Source organism: Amblyraja radiata, chromosome 4 (genome assembly GCF_010909765.2).
Source record: "Amblyraja radiata isolate CabotCenter1 chromosome 4, sAmbRad1.1.pri, whole genome shotgun sequence".
Classification (NCBI taxonomy): Eukaryota; Metazoa; Chordata; class Chondrichthyes; order Rajiformes; family Rajidae; genus Amblyraja; species Amblyraja radiata.
Window position 1 is genome coordinate 8933790 of NC_045959.1, and position 25058 is coordinate 8958847.

The following is a 25058-nucleotide window of genomic DNA, read 5'->3' on the forward strand; positions in this document are numbered from 1 at the left end:
CTAACTCCCTTCCCCTCTTGTGAAGTTCCAACTACCCCATCTGTGATAGGGGCTGTAGGTCACACAATGGAGTCCCCTTACAACCCATAGATCCAAAATTTAAAAAAGCCACTACAAGTCTGAGGATGGCTTGGAAGAAAGAATACGAGTAAGAAACATCTGCTATAATTAACGCTTTGTTGCTTACTCCACTTTAAGCAGGAAGAAAAGAATGGATTTCTGCAGATGACACATCATGTACCCAACCCCATGTAATGTTATATAAAAAAGTAGCTACATCCTCAGTTAGTGTTGAGAAACCTTTACATTTCTTATAGAGAGTAAGTCAACAATTGGTTCTCATGGTTACCATCGATCATACACTAAACACAGGCACATGCAGCAAGCTGATGGAAGCCATGGGAAGGTGATGTGTTCTTTCCTGCACTCTTGGAGACATTTATTTATTCCTCCCGGCACAACAGTATATTGAGTAAAATTGTTTTCTTAAAGCAGCGTTTGTTTATTTTAATGTATGCTATGCACAATGACTAATTGGAGCAAATAATACTTCTGAACAGGTAAGCAGTGTCCAAAATATGCCACTAGTGAGAAAATTGTTGAAGACTATCATATTCAGGGACGAGGTACTGAAATGACAGTGATATTTTATTTCATTTTCCATTTTACAATATATTTTATTCATGAGTTGCTGCTGAGACTACAAAGCCACAGGCATTACCTTTTACTGGGTGCTAATTGTATGAATTCTTCTACAGTCAGCACCCAAAATAACCTTGTATCCTGGGAACTCGTCATAAATGGGTATTCAACAAGGACTTTAAAAGTACAAAATCAAAACAAAAAGAAAGCAACTCATAAAAAACTGTCACAATAAACATTTCCAATGGCCTCCTGGACAATTAAAGCATTTCACTAACTCAGGATTCTGCCAAATGGAAAAACCAGATTGCTTGAATCGCTCAACTAAATTACAGTCCTAGAACCACATTAACATCCTCTGTATAATTCATTGGGACACTATAAATTGGTACTTCATCTCATGGGTTTGTCGTTGCTTTGATGCCGCATAGCTCCTGCTGCCTGGCAGATTTATCCGAGCTGTAATTTTATGGGCACTTTAAAATTAAGCTTTCTGAATTTTGGGTTCAACACGATGAGGTCTCTGAATCAGATCAATCAACATTAAAAAAAAAAAAGGGCCTGCATTTATAATGCACATTTCAGTTCCCTTTAAGAATGTCCCGAAGCAATTTGCAGCTGATGAAGTTCTTCAGAAGTTGCTGTGGTATAAAGCAGTCCAAGAATGGTGGGGCTGGCATATGATGAAAGAATGGATCGACTGGGCTTGTAGTCACTGGAATTTAGAAGGAAGAGAGGGGATCTTATAGAAACATAGAAACATAGAAAATAGGTGCATGAGGCCATTCGGCCCTTCGGCCCTTCGAGCCATTCATTGTGATCATGGCTGATCGTCCCCAATCAATAACCCGTGCCTGCCTTCTCCCCATATTCCTTGATCCCTTTATAGAAACATATAAAATTCTTAAGGGATTGGACAGGCTAGATGTAGGAAAAATGTTCCCGATGTTGGCGGGGTCCAGGAGAGTTTAAGAATAAGGGGTAGGCCATTTAGTACTGAGATGAGGAAAAGCTTTTTCACCCAGAGAGTTGTGAATCTGTGCAATTCTCTGCCGGATTCTCTTGCACAGATTCACAACTCTCTGGGTGAAAAAGCTTTTCCTCATCTCAGTACTAAATGAAGGTAGTGGAGGCTAATTCACGGGATGTTTTCCAGAGAGAGTTAGATATAGCTCTTAGGGCTAACAGAATCCAGGGATGTGGGGAGAAAGCAAGAACGGGCTACTGATTTAGGATGATCAGCTGCGATCATATTGAATGGCGGTGCTGGCTCATGAAGCCGAATGGCCTACTCCTGCACCTATTTTCTATGTTTCAATGTTTCTAAAACATTGGAGTCCATTTGTACACAGGAAGCCCCCACAAACAAGCAATGTCCAGTTGAAACGTCAACTAAGAGATGGATAGTCAGGAATAACGTATTAAAAACCCTTTTTTGATAATTAAATACAATTAATTTCAAATGAGTTTACCTTCTCTTTGACTTACTTCCCTATGCTCTGCAATCCTATTGAACCCAATGGAATCAGTGTTCTTGTACTCTGTCTGGGAAATCTTTGCTGCTGGATGCCATAGAGAAGCTACAATGGCAAACATTTTTTGAATGCGCACAATAGTGTAAAAAGTGAACAGTGAAATGCTTTGGGGCTGTGGTTACAGCTGAGGTTTCCAGTGGAGCAAGGTAAGGCAAGTCCAAGAATGCAGCGGGCATGGTGCTGCTAGCAGTTTTCCACAATTATGGTTTAAAAATCCAACAGCTTTTGCAACCGTTGTGATCTTTCACTCTGGGGTGCATTGCGATACCACACTCCAGGCCTGGCAATGAACCTTGGAACTGCATGCCTGGAATTACACAGCATCCTCATTTCATTACCTGAGAATCCTAAATACAGCAATCGTTAGTGTAAAATACCAACATGTAGCATCTTTTGAATACAAACATTTACAGAGGAAAATATAGTCAGGCTAGGAGCAGGACACTAATTATGTAAATGGCATAGGCACAGATGACTACAGCACTAAGATTAAACACAAAGCTATCTTTATTGAGCTTTCAATTATTTTCAAGTCAAGTCAAACATTAAACAGGTGCAGAACATTTCCTCCTGATTCTTGTTCTTGGTATTGAATCTTTCAACTGGTAAATTAATTGACTCCTACTAATTGTCCCTCACTGCAGGCAAGTGGCAAAGGAATCAAAAATGGAAAAGTTGGTGGGCATGTGATAATGGATAGGCTCCAGCAATACAGGGGAATGTGACTGATATTATTATTCTTCTGAGGTCAGCATGGACTAATTAAGATGATTGAACTCTTTCTGTTTCATAATAAGAATATTTAGCGTTTGATGTAGATGTTAAGTGTCACAAGCTAAAATACTGCCAGGTGTTCGATAGTTAAATGGAAACATAAGCTAATGCAGATGTTGAAATCTTGAGCAACAAACAAGTGCTGGAGGAACTTAGTGGATCAAACAGCATCTGTGGAAGTCTGTTGAGTCTGAAGAAGGGTTCCGATCCAAAACATCACCTAGCCTAGTTCTCCAGAGATGCTGCCTGACCCACCGAGTTACTCTGACACTGTGACCTTTTGTGCAAACCACCAAACCCGTTCTTTGTTTTTATATCGGTGGAAGGACATTTCAGGTCAGGACCCTTCTTCAGACTCTTAGGCTCCTGACCCAAAATGTTGTCTATCTATTCCCTCCACAGATCCACTGAGTTTCTCCAGCACTTTGTATTTTGTTCTATAGTTAAAACCAGAATTGTCTTAACTAAATATTGTTTAATAAAACTAAATATTGTTTAATATTTAGTTATTGTGCTTTTGATTCAAGATCAAACGAGACCTGGGTGTCATGGTACACCAGTCGTTGAAAGTAGGCATGCAGGCGCAGCCGGCAGTGAAGAAAGTGAATGGTATGTTAGCTTTCATAGCAAAAGGATTTGAGTATAGGAGCAGGGAGGTTCTACTGCAGTTGTACAGGGTCTTGGTGAGACCACACCTGGAGTATTGCGTACAGTTTAGGTCTCCTAATCTGAGGAAGGACATTCTTGCCATAGAGGGAGTGCAGAGAAGGTTCACCAGACTGATTCCTGGGATGTCAGGACTTTCATATGAAGAAAGACTGGATAGACTCGGCTTGTACTCGCTAGAATTTAGAAGATTGAGGGGGGATCTTATAGAAACGTACAAAATTCTTAAGGGGTTGGACAGGCTAGATGCAGGAAGATTGTTCCCGATGTTGGGGAAGTCCAGAATAAGGGGTCACAGTTTAAGGATAAGGGGGAAATATTTTAGGACCTAGATGAGAAAAGCATTTTTCACACAGAGAATGGTGAATCTCTGGAATTCTCTGCCACAGAAGGTAGTTGAGGCCAATTCATTGGCTATATTTAAGAGGGAGTTAGATGTGGCCCTTGTGGCTAAAGGTATCAGGGGCTATGGAGAGAAGGCAGGTACAGGTACTGAGTTGGATGATCAGCCATGTTCATATTGAATGGCGGTGCAGGCTCGAAGGGCCGAATGGCCTACTCCTGTACCTATTTTCTATGTTTCCATGTTTCTAAGATGGCACCCAAGCCAGGCAACGCATTGTGTGCTAGTCATAGAAGTGAACTGTAATCCAACATCACAATCGCTCCACTCTTTGAAATCCCCACTCCAAAAGCAGCATTTATTCACATTATTCCCTTTATCGTGTATCTGTACACCATAGATGGCTTGATTATAATCATGTTTTATATTTCCACATACTGGCTGGCATGCATCAAAAGCTTTTCACTGTCCCTTGATACACGTGACAAGAAACTCAACTCAACACTATTTATCAGCCGATTATGACCAATTTCTTAAGCACAAAAAAATCTTGGCTTTGAAATGGGCTTTATCCCCAAAGCTAAGTGTGACAGACAGATCTGATACTTAACACATCACATCAGCTCCAAACTACCAACCTAAGCCATGTCAAAATATTAATAAACACTGGATGCAGGAGAAGAGTGGCTGTAACAATCGGGTTAATTTCACACTGACAATTTACATTCAAGGCTCAGCTGCTGAGACTCGTCGATCTGAATCAGACAAAGAAAGGTTCAAGTCCCACAGTGAGATTTGAAGCACGCAGGTCAAGGTGGCTCTTGGGAAATGCTGCATTAACAGGTATTTTTTTAGCAAGATGTGAAACTACGGCACCCCCTCACTATCTAAACTGAATGGTAAAGATCTCACGACAATGTTCTGTAAAAAAGAAAGCAGTGGTGTTTTTTGCAGTGAATGAAATACTTTTGAAATGCAGGCACCATTGTAATGCAGGAAACATACTGATCAATATGTGCACAGGAAGCTCACACAGAGAGCAACGTTATAATGAGCAGATCAGCATTTTTTAAAATATCGTGATGAAGGAGGGAAGGATAAATATAGTTGCGGTCTCCAGGGAATAATCCTAAACTCTTCTTCAGATGAGTGATATAGGATCTGTTATGTTCGCCCAAGAGAGCTAATGAAAGTAATTTGAAACATGAGCACCACCAACAATGTCACACTGGAGAGCCAGACTATGTATTGGTCTCAAAAAGTCTCAGGCGTGGGACTTGAATTCACAAGCTTCTGAGGCTGAGGCATAGTTGACACCTTCATTCTTTTCTGCTGAATACATGTATAACCAGAGTACTTTGAGTATGTGTAGGTATATGCATTGTTTGTTTAGCTCAGAGAAAATCACCAAGTTGCTTTCAGCACATAAGCAGCCTTGATGGGCTTGATGGTGGCAGAGCGAATGTCCATTGTGTTGAGCGCTGGCTGAGGTCACTCCACACTCGCAATTGGTGTAAGTCATCCATTGATAGGAGAAATGTGAATATGTCTGGTTTCCAAATCATTTGCTTTGAGTTTTCCATTAACTAACTGTAAGAACAAAACTAATTTGTACAGCAGGTATATTCTTCAGATGTTCCTGCTTTGCCTATGGTCAGCAATATTCTAAATCCCCAACACAAATAAAACTGTTTCCAAATGTTCAAAGTGTAAAACACCAGAGATGATCAGCTGTGTGGTCCCTTGCAGCAGGAATTCTGGCACTCTGTATCTCTGCACTCACTGGACCTTGTTTCATTATCAAGCATGCTAATTTATCACAACGATGCTCCTATACAAGCCTTTGTCCTGAAGCACTGGTAGCCCTTTGTACAGGGCACTCAATCATAGCCACTCTGTCTGGTTCTCACCTGTGTGCTACCATAGGATACCCCAGAAACATAGAAACATAGAAACATAGAAAATAGGTGCAGGAGTAGGCCATTTGGCCCTTTGAGCCTGCACCGCCATTCAATATGATCATGGCTGATCATCCAACTCAGTATCCTGTACCTGCCTTCTCTCCATACCCCCTGATCCCTTTAGCCACAAGGGCCACATCTAACTCCCTCTTAAATATAGCCAATGAACTGGCCTCAACTACCTTCTGTGGCAGAGGGTTCCAGAGATTCACCACTCTCTGTGTGAAAAATGTTTTTCTCATCTCGGTCCCAAAGGATTTCCCCTTTATCCTTAAACTGTGACCCCTTGTCCTGGACTTCCCCAACATCGGGAACAATCTTCCTGCATCTAGCCTGTCCTACCCCTTAAGAATTTTGTAAGTTTCTATAAGAGCCCCCCTCAATCTCCTAAATTCTAGCGAGTGCAAGCCGAGTCTATCCAGTCTTTCTTCATATGAAAATCCTGACGAAAGACTGGATAGACTCGGCATAACGATCTGCTTCACCGACATGGTGAGCACCTGCACCAGTATCTAGTTTCAATGGAAAACACGGCACACTTTATGTGGTAACGATACAATACGATAGAACTTTATTCATCCCAGGAGGGAAATTGATCTGCAAACAGTCATAAAGCACAAAATACATGAAACATGAAACTAAAGTGACCTGTGGAAAGGTTTGGGGATGTGCAAAGATTGGGGGAGGGAGGGGTGGAGGGGAGTCAGTCTACCCCACAACAGAAGGGGGAGGAGGAAGGGAGAACTTATACATTTTGTATACGTTTGTAACAGTTTGTAACAATAGGTATTAATGATAGGAAATAATATTGTAGTGATTATTTCTGGCATTAGATTTATTAAATAGAATGCAAGTGCATAGATTTATTAAATAGAATGCAAGTGCATATCTAAACTCTGTTGCTTCCACATTGTGTTAAATTACCTTCCAATATACACACACGCACATTTATCCACTTCAGTACTTTATCGCCAGTACAGGCACCTACGTACAATCATTGCAGTTTGACAGGTTTATGTAACATATGTTCAACGTACAGAATATATGATTAATGTGAAAGCTGGTAATAGTTCTGTGCTCTCCTCCAGCCTTGCTACAAATACTTTCTGCATACTTCTTTCCAAATTAATGAAACATTGGCTCCTGAGGTGCAGGCAATTTCTCAATGCCTTGGGCTGCACCACATTTTAACATTTTATTTTATGCTGAGCTTGTACTTAAACATCATTACAATGGGGATTGAAGCAAGTTGATTTCGCCCAAGGGAATTATTCCTACAATATATTCTCTTTTTTAACATGGAGGATACAATGCCATTTACACAACTCTTATATCTTCGTCTCGGGAGGTAAGATGCCGACTTGACGTGTTCCGTGCTCAACCATGTGTCTTATTCGGCTCACCCGTCAGAAAAGCAGAAACGCTAATGAGATCCATCAAAACCTTGCTAAATCTTTGATAGACACAAAATGCTGGAGCAACTCAGCGGGACAGGCAGCATCTCTGGAGGGAAGGAATGGGTGACATTTCAGGGCAAGAACCTTCTTCAGACTGATGTCAGGGCAGTGGGCGGCACATAGATAAGGAAGTGTAAGGTGTGAAAACAGGACAAAAGGGAATGGAGATCAAGGAAAATGTAGAATAGATAATTTTTAGTTGGGAGAAGGTAACAACAAAGCAAACAGAGATAAAATGTAGTTGGAGACAGTAAGACTGGTCAGAGAACTAGGAAGAGGGAGGGGATGGAGAGAGAAGGAAAGCAAAGGTTACTTGAAGTTAGAAAATCTTTATTACTATTACTTTATCACCTTACCAAATCTTTGTTAACCTTTCTAAGATCACCAAAAAAATCCTGTAGGTATTTGTAATTTGAAATAGAAGGAGAAATACTAGAGATACTCTACAGGTCACGGAGCTCCAGTAGAGGGAGAAACAGAGTTAACAAGTCATTCACTTGAAATATTAACTTCATATTTCAGTCCACATATGTTGCTGGCTTGCTGAATTTCTCCAGAATTTTCTGGTTTCCATTCTTTGCTAAAGTTTAATTTGGCCGATAATTTTAACCGTGTTTCTTCCTTGTCCATATACATCATTTCAAGTGGTTGAAAGAAAATGTGTATTTACATATGCCATAAAACCTTACAAGGAACCTCACAGCAGAAAGTAACTGACATGCTGAGATTAGTCAAAAGGATAGGTATTGTGGACCAATGTAAAGGAGAAATGATTGGTGTGACAAAGAATATATCAAGGGAAATCGAGAACTGAAAGTGCAGCCATGAATGGTGAAGTTGAGGACAAGTTAGGGTGTGCATGTTGATGGAACGGAGGAACACCTAGAAACACCTTAAGGGGTTGGACAGGCTAGATGCCGGAAGATTGTTCCCAATGTTGGGGAAGTCCAGGACAAGGGGTCACAGCTTAAAGATAAGGGGGAAATCCTTTAAAACCGAGATAAGAAAAACTTTTTTTAGTCAGAGAGTGGTGAATCTCTGGAATTCTCTGCCACAGAGGGTAGTTGAGGCCAGTTCATTGGCTATATTTAAGAGGGAGTTAGATGTGGCCCTTGTGGCTAAAGGGATCAGGGGATATGGAGAGAAGGCAGGTACGGGATACTGAGTTGGATGATCAGCCATGATCATATTGAATGGCGGTGCAGGCTCGAAGGGCCGAATGGCCTACTCCTGCACCTAATTTCTATGTTTCTATGTTTCTATCTGTAGTGCTGGAGGACATTGCAGAAGCAGGAAAAACAATCAGTCAGTGAATGAATGCTAGCATGAAGATAGGAATTCCTATATGCCTCTGCAGATGGACTAATAGCTGGTGTAGCTGAACAAGCATCAGAGTGCTTGGTGAATGGGACTTGTGCAGTCTCGAGTATAAGGAGAGGCTGAATTGGAACGTTTTGGAATAACTACAAAAAACTGGGTTAAGGTTTCAGGAGTAAATTGGTGAAAGAACGGGAATAAGCAGAATTATTGCAACTGACACTAAGGTTTTTGGCAGTGGAAATGCCAAATACGCACTCAATACATCCCCGGCCTTGACACTCTAAGCAGCGAACTATATGAGCAATACCAACAGCTCTACGAATCTGACCCCTTTGCTGAAAGCACCATGGAAGTAGGTGAGAGACCCATGACCTCCCTATCAGAATGCCGCCAGCGGAAATGGCAAACTCTACTGGGGACAACTGATATGGCAAAAAACAGCAAAAAGGCATGGAGCCTCATCCGAAAAATCAGCAATGACCCATCAACACCAACACATCAACAGTATACCACCACGGCCAACCAAGTTGCGTATCAGTTGCTGCTCAACGGGAAATCCACCACCAAACAGCCAAGACCAAAGGCAGACCGACTTCAGCACTCCCAAAACACGGGACTGACTGAGCCGTTCTCCCTTGAAGAGCTCAATATCAGCATCAAAGCCCTCAAGACTGGCAAAGCCATCGGCCTGGACAATATTTTCACAGAGGAGATCAAGCAGTTTGGACCTCTGACACGGAAGTGGGTCCTTGAGCTGATGAACAACTGCATGCTGACAAGAAACATCCCAAAGATCTGGAGGAAAACCAAAATCATCGCTCTTCTAAAACCCGGTAAAGATCCAGCATATGCAAAGAGCTTCCGCCCAATCTCCCTGCTTTGAGCGCCTGATCCTCAACAGGCTTGCCCCAGTCGCTGAACCAGCCATCATCTTAGTGGGCGGCGCGACTCTTGTCAGCAGCGGTCTCTGCAGTCCATCTGTCTTTTTATTGTTTTCTGTCTTGTTCTATGTAGTTTTTATTGTTTTTTTGTCGGGGTATGTGTGTGGGGGTGGGGTGGGGTGGGGGAACTTTAAGGTCTTTCCCCTGCACGGGAGACCCGACCTTTTCTTTGTCGGGTCTCCGTTGTCGTTGGGGCTGCAATGTGGAGCGGCCTCCAACAGGAATGACCTGGGGCTCCAGTCGCGGAGCTGCGGATCTACTCACCATCACGGAGCTGGCCGAGTCCGGAGCGGGTGGAGCTGTGGTGGAGCGCTGCTGTGACCCGACACCCGGAGATTCGGAAGCTCCTACCGCAGGTCTGTGGACAGTAATACCGGGAGCCCGCGGGTCCCTGGTGGGAGACCGCTTTTCGGGGCTTCCGCAACGGCGACTTCTCCCGCCCGAGTTGCGGGGTTGAAGATTACCTGGAGCGGGGCCTGCATCACCGCCCCGCGCGGCTTGGAATGGCCGCGGGACTTTGTGAGCGCCCGCCGGGGCTCCAACACCAAGAGCCCGCCGGGGCTCCAACACCGTGGCCTTGCATCACCCCGCGTGGCTTTAATGGTTGCGGGACATTTAACATCGCCCGCCGGGGGCTTTGACTCTGTCTTTGACTCTGACATGGGGGGGGGGAGAGGGGAGTGCAGGGGAGAGATATGTTTAAGTTTTGCCTTCCATCACAGTGAGGAGGACTCACTGTGATGGATGTTTATGTGAATTGAACTGTGTTGGTGTGTGTCTTGGTTCTTTTTTTGTATGGCTGCAGAAACCAAATTTCGTTTGAACCTCATGTGAGGTTCAAATGACAAATAAAAGGTATTGTATTGTATTGTATTGTATTGTATCCCTCAACAAGCTGGATTCCGACCTGGCAAATCCACAACAAGTCAACTTCTGAATCTCACACAGCACATTGAAGACGGGTTCCAGAAAGGACTGGTGACAGGAGCCGTCTTTGTTGATCTGTCTGCCGCGTATGACACTGTGAACCACCGCCTCCTCCTAAAAAAGATCTTGGAGAATACCAAAGACCTGGCACTCACGGACCTCATCGGAGCCCTCCTGAAAGATAGGCGCTTCTATGTTGTCCTTAACAACAAGCAAAGTCGCTGGCGACGACAACGGAATGGCTTGCCTCAAGGTAGTGTGCTGGCTCCACTACTATATAACATCTACACCAATGACCAGCCAATGGACCAGAACACTGAGCGGTTCATCTACGCCGACGACCTCTGTGTAACATCCCAAGAGAGTACGTTTGAAATTGTAGAAGCGAATCTCACCTCAGCCCCAGATGAGCTACACCTCTACTACGGGCTCAACCACCTACACGCAAACCCTGCGAAGACCCAAGCCTGCTCGTTCCATCTCAGGAACCAGAAAGCAAACAGACCCCTTAACATCACATGGTCTGGAACACCTCTTGAGCACTGCACCAACCCTGTCTAGCTCGGTGTAACACTGGATCGCACTCTCTCCAATAATGAACACGTCAAAAACACCAAATTGAAAGTTAACTCCCGAAATAACATCCTCCGGAAGCTGACCAATTCCAAATGGAGAGCCACAGCACACACATTAAGATCTACTGTTCTGGCCCTGTGCTACACCTCTGCGGAGTATGCGTGTCCTGTTTGGGAGAGATCATCCCATGTTAAGAAACTAGACCCAGCGTTGAATAACACCTGCCGCTCAATCACTAGCTGCTTGAAGCCCACCGACATAAACAACCTGTACCCCCTCGCTGGCATTGCCCCTGCTGATGTGAGACGGGAAGTCGCCAGCCGAGTAGAGATGACCAAGGCCACCAGTGATGAACGCCACCTCCTCTACGGACGTGTACCCCCGGCCCAATGGCTGAAGTCCAGGAGAAGCTTTCTCAGCCATGTCCAGCCCCTAATAGCATCACGGGAAGAAACCAGACTCCAACTATGGATAAAAAGGCTTGAGGACGACCCCTCCCTCCTACTCTGAAGCCCTCCCTCCGGGCTCAGAAGCACCATGGGTCCAGTGGAAGACGCTCAACCGCCTGAGAACAGGAACAGGGCGATCAAAAGCTGCCATGGCCAGATGGGGCTATGAAACTGGCCAAACCACCTGTGAATGTGGAGAAGAGGACCATACAATGCAGCACTGCCTTGTCTGCCCCCTACTACCCAACCAGTGCAGCTCAAAGGATCTTGCAGTGTTCAATAAAAACGCAAAGGACTGCGTAAAGGAATGGGAAACTGTCATATAGCCAACCAGCTTCAAAGACACGAAAAGAAGAAGAAGTGGAAATGTGATGAATTCAGACCAATTTTTTCCATACATCTGCAGTCTTTATACCATATGAACAGACTTGACCCATTGTTGCAGCTGCCTCTGGAGTCAACAAATGGTTAAGACATCTTAACACTATTTACTACACACAGTAACACATGTCTTCTTTGTATAGCATGACGATCTGTGATCAGACTCATGTATTTATGACATGCTTGCTCTGTGACCCGAGTTCGATCCTGACTACGGGTGCTATCTGTAATTCAGTTTTATGTTCTCCCTGTGACCATGTAGGGTTTCTCCAGGTGCTCCGGTTTCCTCCCACATTCCAAAAACGTGCAGGTTTAAAGATTAATTGGCTTCTGTAAATTGCCCTAATGTATAGAATAGAACTGGTCCATGTGGACTTGGTGGGCCGAAGGGCGTTTTACCATGTTGTATCCCTAAACTAAACTAAATCGATGTGCCACGATGCTGAGAACTATATCCTGCATGTTGTTTATTCCTCTCTGTTCTATCTATTGTATAGAGTTTGACTTGGGTATACTTATTTGTGATATTATTGGATCATTTTTGAGAGCATGAAAAACAATGCTTTCTACTATATGTCTGTACACACGATAATAATAAACCTAAACATTAACCTATTCATATTGACTACAAATAAGTAGTTCCCCCTTATATTTTCCCCCATGCTTGTGCTGCCTGATAATTGAATCTTCTGACATTTACCCTGGCTTAGTGACTTGTTCGTACCTCAGGAAACATTAACGATGATGACTGTGTCACATGATAGGTTACTAGTTTTCATTATTGCCAATGAATTTGTATTCTCATACCCAAATTACATACCCTAAAGACATGCCTTTCCAGTAATTTTATTATGTACATTTAGCATAGTTTAAAACATGTTGTTACCATTTTTGGGTACAAGAGGAACTAAATTAAATTGTAAGGCTAACTTCTTTTATTGAGTGCAATTGATCAAAAAAATATATAAAGAGGAGAAGGACATTAAATATAGTTCATGGTACAATACAATTTTGAGGCAGGAAAAATCTATATATAACTAAAAGTCTCATCTTGACCACTTACTGTCTGTGCTTTATATTGATTTTAGAAAAAAACGCTACCATATATTGCTATGAATTTTGGCCATCTTACTCACAGTACACCTCCACTGAGGCAGCCCCGAGGATTTTTCCGATCGATGGAAAATAAAAAAGTTATGAATGTTTAAAAAATCTTGAGATCAGCTGATTGGTCCTCTCACCTGTCAATCACCATGATGAAGGTAACACCCCTTCCGGGGGGGGGCCAGGAGTATAACGCCCAAATGGTATGAAATTGCATTTGAATTTGGTGGCCTGCACTCTGCTTGAAATGGTAGGAAATTGCATTTGAATTTGGTGACCTGCATTCTGCTTGAAATGGTATTAAATTGCATTTGAATTTGGTGACCTGCACTCTGCTTGAAATGGTATGAAATTGCATTTGAATTTGGTGGCTTGCATTCAAGGAATAGCCGTGAGTGAACCTCCAGCCCACCAGCCGTGAGTCAATCTACTGCCAGTCCACCAGCTGTGAGTCAATCAACTGCCAGCCCAACAGCCGTGAGTCAGTCAACTGCCAGCCTACCAGCCTTAAGTCAGTCAACTGCCACAACACCCATACTAGTGCTCCAGAAAGCCCCCCCCCCCCCCCCTTCCCCCTCCCCACTGGCCACCAATAATGGAATTGGTGGAATGGTGGAATATTGCTTTGGGGGACCAGCCCTTCCATGTGAACATGGAACCCAATGAGTCCCACTTAGTCTAGTTATATAGTTAAATTTGTTGAAATCTCATTGACCATTGTAAGACCATCAGAGACTCTTAGAGGACATTGTCTGTTTCCTGTGCAAGTAGCTAATTGCCTCATAGGGTTATTAAACATGTCTGAAAATTCAAAATTATTTGATAAGGATGTAATAATTAGAACAAGAGAGTCAAATGACCTAGTCAAGTACTTGAGGACACATAATTATTTATTCAACATTTTCTTTATGCAAAGTAAGAACCAACACAGTTCAATCCCATCGCTCTAAGAACTATCATTACATTCTTACTCTGCTCCATGCATTCCATGATGCTGCCAGTTGTGAGATAGCTGATGCCACTGGCAATGTTACATAAAAGACACAGCACGCATCACAAACTGCACTATAAAGTGCATTAATAGGATCCCAGAGACATAATTTCACAAATGTTAGAAGTTGAAAACACATTCCACTTTTATTTAAAGCAATACTTATCTTTGCCTAATGTTAAAAAAAATGCTGCTACATCTGTAAAGATCAATAGTTCCTGTTCATTGTCAACATAAATATCTACATCAAATTATCTCAAAGGTAAAATATTCTGCCTTTCTATCTTTTCTTTTTTTTTGCATATTAATCTGGATGGGTTTTACATTTCAAAAATGGCCTGAACTTCCTCAAGCTATAGATGCACAAATAATTGCTTACCTGACTCACAGGCAAATGTCTTTGATGTTTCATCATGAAAGATAATTGCCACAGCATGTTTCTTTGTCTCTCGGGGCAACCTGCTTATGTTCCTGATGCTGTGCAGCTCAGTTACCTGAAAGCAAGAGTCAGATTCATTATAAAAATGGCATATTCTTTCATTTGATGTCTCACAAGGGAGTATGGCATTGTTTTCTTGTGATTTTTTTTTTGTGTGTGTGTATTCATCACAGCAAGAGATTCTAGCTGTGGGGAATGAATCTTTTTCAGTTGGGCGCATGCAATTGCTGCATAACGCATTCAAAATTATCTCCTGCAAGGCGAGATGCAGATTAATCTTTTCCACAATGAACCTGACAGGTCAAGTGGCCCCTTTCCTATGATTCATTCCACTCAACTACAACCAACATAGTTTTAGTCCACACGTTCAGAAAGACGTCTTTTACAGTGCCAATTATTATGATTGTTTTTCCCATTACCCTCTTTTTAAGGCTTTTTAAAGTGATTGATAATACGATGCACCAAATTCCGGGTAATTTTCTGCTGTTGGGCCAATGCTCACCAAAAACTAAGTTGAACGTGCTCAAACCCATTATGTGTGAACAAACAGAGACCTTGCTTAGGGCACATCAATGTGGACCAGAGTGAAAAGCACCAAGTTTCGAGGTGTCAACATGGAGGAAGATTAGATTAGATTAGATTAGATTCCTTTATTGTCGTTCAGACCGAATTATGTTGCCTGCAGTCATACACAGAACCAATAAAAACAAAACATACAATAAACACAAATTAAACATCCACCACAGTGAGTTCACCAAGCACATCCTCACTGTGATGGAGGCAAAGTCTCTGTCCCTTCCCTCGTTGTTCTCCCTCTGCGCTGAGGCGATCGATCCAGGCCGGAGATGCCGCTCTCCGGTCCAGCGGACCTCCGTGGTGATGTCGCCGACGCCGCCGAAAGCCGGAACGCCGTCTCCGCTCCGAGACGGCCCGCCACAGCATCAGCTCCGAGCAGCCGCCCCAGCTCCGGGTCCCGCAGTCTCCGCTCCAGGCCGCCGCCCCAGCTCCGGGTCCCGCAGTCTCTGCTCCAGGCCGCCGCCCCAGCTCCGGGTCCCGCAGTCTCCACTCCGGGCCGCCGCCCCAGCTCCGAGTCCCGCAGTCTCCGCTCCGGGCCACTGCCCCAGCTCCGGGTCCCGCAGTCTCCACTCCAGGCCGCTGCCCCAGCTCCAGGTCCCACAGTCTCCACTCCAGGCCGCTGCCCCAGCTCCAGGTCCCGCAGTCTCAGCTCCGAGCCCCGCTGCATCAGCTCCAGGCCGCCGCCGAAAGCCAGAACGCCGCACCAGCAAGTCGGGCCACCGCTGCCTCAGCCCCGGAGATGGCCAGCCTCTCGTTGGTGAGTCCTGGCTGGCTCTGCCTCCGGAGCCTCGGGGTCAGTCACAGGCTGGAGGCCACCAGCTCCGCCATTAGGCCTCAGCGCAGACGGAGGCAGAGAAGGGGGATACGACACGAAAAAGTCGCATTCCCCCGAAGGAAGAGACAGAGAACATGTTTCCCCCCCAACCCCCCTCTAACACAACCCAACAAACTAAAACTTAACCAAAACAAGACAAAAAAAACAACAGAAAAAAGTAAAGACAGACGGACTGCAGGCGAGCCGCAGCTGTTAACAGCGCCGCCACTTCCAGAAGAAAACTCATTGCTCAATTTGAGAAATAATATTGCATTTATAACATGTAGGACATACAGTAGAAGAGTACAGCATAGGAACAGGTTCTTCAGCCCACAATGATTGTGCCAAACATGATGCCAAGTTAAACTGATTTCAACTGCCTGTTTAGAATCCATTTCCCTCCATTCCCTGCACTTCCATGTGCCTATCTATAAACCTCATAAATGTCACTAGCGTATCTGCCTCACTGCCCCCGGGAAGTGCGTTCCAGGCATCCACTACTCTCCGTGTAAAAAATATGCCCCACACATCTCCATTAAACTTTTCCACTCTCACCTTCTCGCCATCTAGTGTAGGACATTTTCCCTTTGGGAAAAAGGTTCTAACTTTCTGTCCTATCCATGCCTTTTATAATTTTATATAGTTCTATCGTTTCTCTTTAACCTGAGACGTTTCAGAGAAAACAATCAAGTATATCCAACATCACCCTGCAGCTGAAATGCTCTAATCCAGGCAGCATTCTGGTAAATCTCCTCTGCACCCTCTCCACAGCCTCCACATCTTTCCTGTAATGGGGCGATCAACACTGCATGCAATACTCCAAATGTGGCCTAACCAAAGACCTATAGTTGCTTATAATGCTAGCCTAATTAATTAAAAAAATATAAGCATGTCTCTGCCTTAGGTCAGTATTAGTTTCTGAACCAGAGAGATATCAGAAAGACTGATATTTTTGTATACCACTGATTGGATGGTTCAGTATTGTAGTTACTAATATTGAACATTGAATGTGTCAACTATGTCAACGTTTTAACTATCATACTTTGTCCAACGTTTCCCCTTTTCCAGCTTTCTTCTCCCCCTCACAATCAGTCTGAAGAAGGGTCTCCATCCGAAACGTTACCTATCCATGTTCTTCAGGAATGCTGCCTGACCCGCTGAGATTCTTGAGCACCTTGTGTTCATTTAGCATCTGCAGCTTTTTGTTTCTATATTAACGTGAAATTCCACAACCCTTTGTAGATGGGCGTAAATGATACTAAGGAGGTCCTTCGATATCCGTCAACTAATATCTGTCTTTCAGCATTAGCAGAAAGACAAATATTAGCCTAAACTCCAATATTGGTCATATATTGTCATCTGTGAGATCTTGCTGCGATAAGGTCGATTAGTCACTCCCCAGCTTTATAACACATACTATAACCCCGCCCAATTGCTGACGACATGAAAACCCTCACACATATTCTAGATTAATTTCAATTTCTCTTCAACTTGAACTAGCAGGAAGTCATGAGGGCCCTCTAAAACCAAAATAACAAGTCACCATCCCCTTTCTCTGCAACTTCCCATGGCTCTAAAACCTGTTCACTCCCTCGGTTCACCATGAACTCTGGTCTCATGCAAGCCCCCCATTCTTATCACCTTCTACAGTTGACTTTGAGCATTGCACAATCGGTGGTGAGATACCATAGGGTTACCAAGTTGACAAACTACATTGCAGTGTAAGTCAATGTGCAACATGAGTGGGTTTCAACTCATGTTGGTCATTGGTGGTCATTGAGAATCAATAGGATTAGCAAGCCTGCAAACCACATTTTAGAAAGTGTCAATGCTTTTAAAAGAGTAGGGACAAAATTGGAAAGGTAAATTATTCATTTTCTTAGGAATGTCTTTTTCATATTTCTGTGTGCATTGATGGCATCATTGAGGTTATGGCCTGGAGTTACTCAGGCGGACAGTGCTCAGGAATGAGTTGACATGCACGCACAGTGAAAGTTGCAGCAGTTGGACTGAATGACTAACTGTGCCTCAACTAATGTCATAATTAAACTCCCTCACAATGTCAGGCTCGGTACATCAAAAGGCTGCTCCTGATGATACAATCAGCATATGTACTCGAAGGCAAAATACTAAAGATATCTAAACTGTCAAGTGAACAAAAAGAACTTTGACGAGAATTTTTTGTGCCTGCAGAATATTTTTTTTTGAAATGGGTTGTTAACTCTGACAGTATTCGGTCTTTGACAGCCTTCCCTGAGAACAAAACCAGACTCTGCATTCTCATTTTGCCGAACAACACATTTACTGGCAGAAATCCCTGAGCATACTGCACACATTTCATCAAAATTATGGCAACCGCTTATCTTGGAAGTTCGTCTTCCATATTTGCAACAATGCCAAACCACTAGAATAATAATTAGACAAAAATTAGCATGCAAACTTAATTCAGGATTGATAGAGCTAATAAAAATTGCTGATATTTATTCTGACGGTTCTGCCACTCATAACATTTAAACCTACGTAAACATCATTGTGGAAGCTAGAATAGTTGATGCAACTTAAGAGCTACAATAGCAGTTAAAGGTGATTGGTTTTGTGAAGGGACTTGTAACCTGGAGTGGTTATAGCACAAATATGTGGTCATCACTATCCCCATCATCACATGGGCTGTCATTGCAAAATTTGGTAACTGAGACATGGTGCTTTGAGATTTTCAATGGGCTTAATTAACCCATTGACAAGAGACAGACTCAGCATTAGGCAATGGGCAATTCATTGTCAAGAGCCACGAGGGAGACCAGAATCAAGAGCAATTGTCATATGCATAACAATGAAATCCGTACTCGCTGCAGATTTACAGATACATTAACACAATAACACAACAAATAGATATACAAAAATCAATAATGTAATACATTATTGCAGAAGGGTCTCAACCTGAAACATCAACCATTCCTTTTTTCTTCAGAGATGCTGCCTGTCCGGCTGAGTTACTCCAGCATTTAGTGCTATATTCGGTTTAAAACAGCATCTGCAGTTCCTTCTTACAGAAATTATTAGTAATGCTTGGTGTAGTTCAACCAAAACAAAGTCCCTTAAAGGACAATCATAACTCATAAAAAGCACCAGGCAAGGCACAAAGGTAGAGAAAATATAGTTTTCATAACCTGTAGATGCAAGGAACTGCAGATGCTGGTTTACAATTAAAGAAACAAAGTGCTGGAGTAACTCAGTGGGCCAGGCACTATCTCTGATGAACATGGGTAGGTGATGTTTCAGGTTGAAACCCTTCTTGAGAATGATTGTGGTGGTGGGGTAATGGGGGTGGGGGTGGGTGCTGGGGGAGTAGCTGGAAGAGAGTTGGAGAGATGACAAAGCTTGGCAAGTGCCGGGTGGATACAGGTGAGCGGAAAGGCTTGATAAGCAGATGGTTGAACAAGTTGTACGCTGCAAGGGTTGTAAGGTGGCAACTCTACAGCTGCGCCACCGTGCTGCACCGGTGTCTCGGATGTAGGTCGAAAGGAATTGAATAAGGGGAGGTGGATGGAGTCAAGGTTTTTGGAAATATTATGTGGGGCAGGGGCAGGCAGAAACAATGGGTCTGTCTGCCAGGCCAGTCCTGTTTGCTGTTTTTTTTCTCTTCCACCCCCTTCTTCCCCGTGCCCCCCCCCCCCCCCCTTGGACTTGCACCTTTTTCGCTTGTACTTATATACATCAGTTTGAGAAAGATGGGAACCAGAAGTTAGAAATTGGCAGAGAACCCGGGGAATGGAACTAATCGCAGTTTGTGAAGCACCGACCCTTAAACTAGGAGCGGAACCAAGAAAACAGAACTCAGAACAAAGTGCCACACAAACAGAAAGAAAGGAGAAAAACAAGACGAGGGAATCAGGAGAGCAAATTGAAGCATGAAACCAGTCACAAAATTAATATTCACGTTTTTAATTTATAATCTTGTCAGGTATTGCCATGTCAATACATCAAAAAAATGTTCTGACATTTTCGATGTTCTAAACTCAATTTCAAGGAAAAAAAGTCCTTAATAGTCTTTGCAAGATACCTTTAAATGATGTGTAACAATCAGCAGACACAATAACTGAATGCTGATTTCCATCTGTTTGGTATAGTGATAAAATATTGTATATTGCATTGTGTTTATTTCCCTCAAGTGGGAATAGATCTGAGAATTTTATCCATTAAACTATAAAATTCAAATTTCACACTTGCCAAATCTGGCAATGCTATTATCTATTGTGATGGAGTTTAATCTGAGCAAATACAAGATGTTGCACTTTGGGAGGTTGAAGGTAATGGAGAGGTATAAGGTTGGTGGCAACACCCTTAACAGTATTGGTGTGCAGATTGATCTTTGACTCCAAGTCCATAGCTCCCAGAAAGATAAAACACAAGTAGATGGAATGGTGAGGAAGGCATATGGTATGCTCTCCTTCATTGGTTTGGGCATTGAATATAAGAGTTAGGATGTCACGCTGCAGCTCCATAAGACTTTAGACAGGCCACATTTAGAGTGTTGTGTGCAGCTCTGGTCATCCCATTCTAGGAAGAATGTGGAGTTTTAGAGAGGGTGCAGAGGAAGTTTAGCAGAATACTGCCTGGATTGGAGGTTATTAGCTATAAGGAGAGTTTGGACAAACTTGGATTGTTTTCTCTAGCTAGACAGAGGTTGAGGGTTGACCAGATAGAACTGTATAAGATTTTGAGATGCATTGATAGGGCAGATTGAATCTTTTTCCCAGGGTGGAAATGTCAAAAACTATAAGGCACAGATTTAAGGTAAGAGAGGCTAAGTTTATTTAAGAGGGAGTTAGATGTGGCCCTTGTGGCTAAGGGGATCAGAGGGTATGGAGAGAAGGCAGGTACGGGATACTGAGTGGATGATCAGCCATGATCATATTGAATGGCGGTGCAGGCTCGAAGGGCCGAATGGCCTACTCCTGCACCTAATTTCTATGTTTCTATGTTTAAAGAGGATATCAGGACTAGATCAGGACTGGAACACACTGCCATGGGTGGTGGTAGAAGCAGATACAACAGTGGTGTTTAAGAGACTTTTAGATAGACACATGGATATATAGAAAATGGAGAGGTCTGGATTATGTGCTGGCAGATGAGATTAATTTATCTTGGGATCCTGTTTAGCACTGATAATGTGGGCCCTGTTCTTGTGCAGTACTTTTCTATATTCTATTTTCCAGGCACGGAAATCGCTATAAAAACATGGGGGGGACACAATTTCTTGGCGGCCACGCATGCGCACACACGTGAGGCTTCAGCCGTGGGCCCTGTGGACGATAACATCAGGAGCTGACCTGGTTGGTGACCGACTTCGAACTCCAGCAACAGCAGCTTCATCCGCCCCGAGTCGTGGGGCTTGAATCGGCCCGTTTGCGAGGACTTTCATCGGCCGGCGGGGGCTTCATCATCGGGAACCTCGATCGCCTCGACGCAGCAGTTTGATTTTAAGCTGCGCCGGGCGCTGAAAGACCCCGCGAACGGACCGATTCAGCCCTTAGAAAGCGTCTGATAAAGTCCTGATTACAAAACATGGGGGGGATTGTCCCCCAGCTCTCTAAGCATGGGGCAGACGTGCCCCCCGTCCCATCCAGGATTTCCGCCCATGATATTTTCTATGGAGAATTAGATAGAAGTGAAAGAGTTTGAATAGGTTGAAAACTCAGGTAAAGGTTTGGTGCCATCAGAATATATGCAAGAGTTGATTCCATTTGTATGCAAGATATTTGTAAAGGGCATGGATGGAAGGAGGGGAACAATAATAGACCTTTAGGGAGGATTTTAAGGGTGACACAGAAATCAGTGTTAAACCATGGCAGAGACTCTCTAACTAGTCAAGTCCAGTCAAGTTTTATTCGTCACTTGCACATAAAGTGCAGTGAAATGAATTTGCCAGCAGCGGTACAATAAAAAAAGAACACACAATACACAATCAAACAAATTTAACACAAACATCCACCACAGCATTCATCTCTGTGGTGGAAGGCACAAAGTTTGGCCAGTCCTCCTCCATTTTCCCTCGTAGTCGGGATCATAACCCTCTGCAGTTGCCGCTGTGGGCGTCCAGATGTACAGACAAGGTAAGTCCTGAATCGGTGCCTCCCCACCGGAGACCGCGGCTTCAAAATGGTGTAGGCCTCAGGCCGGCGGTCGAAGATCTAAAGCCCCCGCCATGCCGCAGCCAGAAGCACCGCAGACCGCAGGGCACCAGGGGTCCCCGGCGAGGGATCCCGCTCCGGATGGTAAGTCCCCGCTGCGCCCGCGGTTTCGAAGATGGTGGCGGGCCGGCAGTCGGAGCTCTTCTCCTCCAGGGTCCCCAACGAGGGATCCCAGGCTCCGGACGCCGCGCCAGCTGGAGCTCCGCAGACCGCGGCTTCAGGCTGCCGTGGGCCAGCGAAGGTAGCGCTCCCCTCCGGCGACCCCCGGCAAGGGCTCGCCAGCTCCGCGACGAAAGAGTCCTCGCTGCGCCCTCTCCGTGGAGGAGGCGACTAAAGCGGTTTCCCCCTTATCCCACCACACCAGCCCCCACACAAGACACACCGAGAAACAAAAAACCGAGACACACTAAAAAAACAAAAATGTAGAAAAAACGAACACGCTGCTGGCAGGGCTGCCGGCTTGCAGCGCCCCCACCGACCTCCAGCCGGTTGGTTAGTGTGGAATCAAGTGAGGGCAATCCACCAGGCTGGACAACAGTGAAGTGGCATTGATGAGATAAGGTGCAGTTCTGAGATTATGCACTGCGAGGGGAGAAGATGCAAGTTATCCTGGCTGGCAGAGAAGGTGATTTGTTGATTTGTTTCATGAAGACATTTTAAACCATGAGAAAGATTACAGTGAATGAAAAAGAATGAGCTGCACATTTACAGAGGAGATAGGTGGGGATTAAAGAGTAGGGGAGAAACCAGAACAGAATTACTAAATAGATAACGACACACGTGGGGGATGTTAAACACATATAACCACATAAATTCAGATCAAGAATGAGATGGTGATGAGGCAGAAAAATGAAAAGAATGAATCTGAAAATTACATTAAGAGTCCATTACTTAAAATTGGGAAGATAGGAAAAAATGATGGATTCACTCATTAAACTTTATTTTTATCCCTATTTTTTATCACAATTATCATCTTCAGCATTGATTACTAATTAGGTTACGAAAACAGGCCATAACCATCTCCATGGTAACAACCAATGAAACACTAATGAGGTGAGGTATGAGGTATGGTTCTATTCACTAATGATTAGATTCAGGTCAAATTCAAATTAGTTTATTGTCATATACACCAGGGTGTAATGAAATTCCTAGTTTGTATGAAGCTCATAGACTAAACAATAAATACAGTAAGTACATAATGAATGCAACAAATGCAAGTACAGGTACAAAGACTAGTGTACTGTAATGGTATCAAAGACTGTAATGTTACAAAAAAACCCTTAAGTTGTTCCCAATGTTGGGCGAGTCCAGAACCAGGGGCCACAGTCTTAGAATAAAGGGGAGGTCATTTAAGACTGAGGTGAGAAAAAACATTTTCACCCAGAGAGTTGTGAATTTATGGAATTCCCTGCCACAGTGGAGGCCAAGTCACTGGATGGATTTAAGAGAGAGTTAGATAGAGCTCTAGACGATCAGCCATGATCACAATGAATGGCGGTGCTGGCTTGAAGGGCCGAATGGCCTCCTCCTGCACCTATTTTCTATGTTTCTATGTAAGTGCAATAATGGAATAACCAAATGAGATAGTTATGAGTAAGGTGGGGAGGGTATAGAGAGAAAAGAGAACAGCCAGGGTGTTATGCATCCTTTACAATACTTCCACCCCCCTGATGCAATGCACTGTAAAGATTGATAGGAGAGAAAGAAGTGACAAGCCTATGATGGATTGGGCAGTATTCACCACACTCCACAGGTTCAGGCAGTCAAGCGTAATATAGTTGTCATACCAGGCTGAGATGCATTATGTTAAAATACTTTCTACAGCGGCATTGCAGAAGTGCGAGATAATTGTTGTGGACATGCCAAATCTTCTCAGGCATTTAATAAAGTAAATACACTGGCACACTTTCTTTATCACTGCATGAGTGTGAATGGGCCAGGTTAGATTGCTTGTGATATGGATACTAAGAAGCGTGATGTCGACCATCTCTGCAGTGGCACCATTGATGAGGACAGGGATGTGACCACCACCCACCCTCCTACCCTGACACCAAGACACAAGATTCTCAATCTCTTTCCTTTACTCTGTTTATTGCTATCCAGCAATACCAGCAATATATGGTAAACAGTTTCTTTCCCAGTAATATTACAGTATTGGTTTAAGGTCACCAACTCTTCTTGAGGCCGTTATCATCCCATTAACATGAAGCAAAGCAGCCCAAAGGTGAGCCCACTCACTGATGGAGTCCTGCCTGATATTTACTTGTGACTCTTACATCGGCACTGAAGTTATCTTTTTAATTTTACTGCCCATCTTTGGAAACCAATCAAACATTGTCACTGGGGTTGCCAACTGTCTCGCATTAGCCGGGACATCCCGTATATTAAGCTAAATTGGTTTCTCCTACACAGGACCACCCTTGTCCCATATGTAACTGCTACTATGTAATCACCAGATGGCATGCTTACAGACAGTTCTTAGATCTGATACAACAGCGTGCGTGCGTGTTCCATGTGTTGTTGATGCCATGCACAAGTGAGTCACCTATCATCCAATCACAGGCGCATCAGTTGTACGCTATATTTTTCCTGTCTCTGTAACCCTCTCCCCCCTCCTTCCAGTCCCCTTCCCCTCCCCCTCAATGTCCCCTCCCCTCCCCTTCAATGTCCCCTCCCCTCCCCTTCAATGTCCCCTCACCCTCAATGTCCCCTCCCCCTCAATGTCCCCTCCCCCTCAATGTCCCCTCCCCTCCCCTTCAATGTCCCCTCCCCCTCAATGTCCCCTCCCCTCCACTTCAATGTCCCGTCACCCTCAATGTCCCCTCCCCCTCAATCACTCCTCCCCCTTCAATGACCCCACCCTTCCCCTCCCCCTCCCTTCCCCTCCCATCAATGTCCCCTCCCCCTCCCCTCCCCCTCAATGTCCCCTCCTCTCCCCATCAGTCCCCTCCCCTCCTCCTCTCCCCGTCTC

General features: G+C 44.1%; 1 protein-coding gene across 1 annotated transcript in view; it reads right to left on the minus strand.

Annotated features, from left to right (window-relative positions):
• Positions 1 to 25058, minus strand: part of dok6 (docking protein 6) — a 487069-nt gene that overhangs the window by 185418 nt on the left and 276593 nt on the right. Inside the window, exon 3 of the mRNA XM_033018929.1 lies at positions 14447 to 14561. Coding sequence (XP_032874820.1) covers positions 14447 to 14561 — 115 coding nt within the window. The remainder of the gene's footprint in view (positions 1 to 14446; positions 14562 to 25058) is intronic.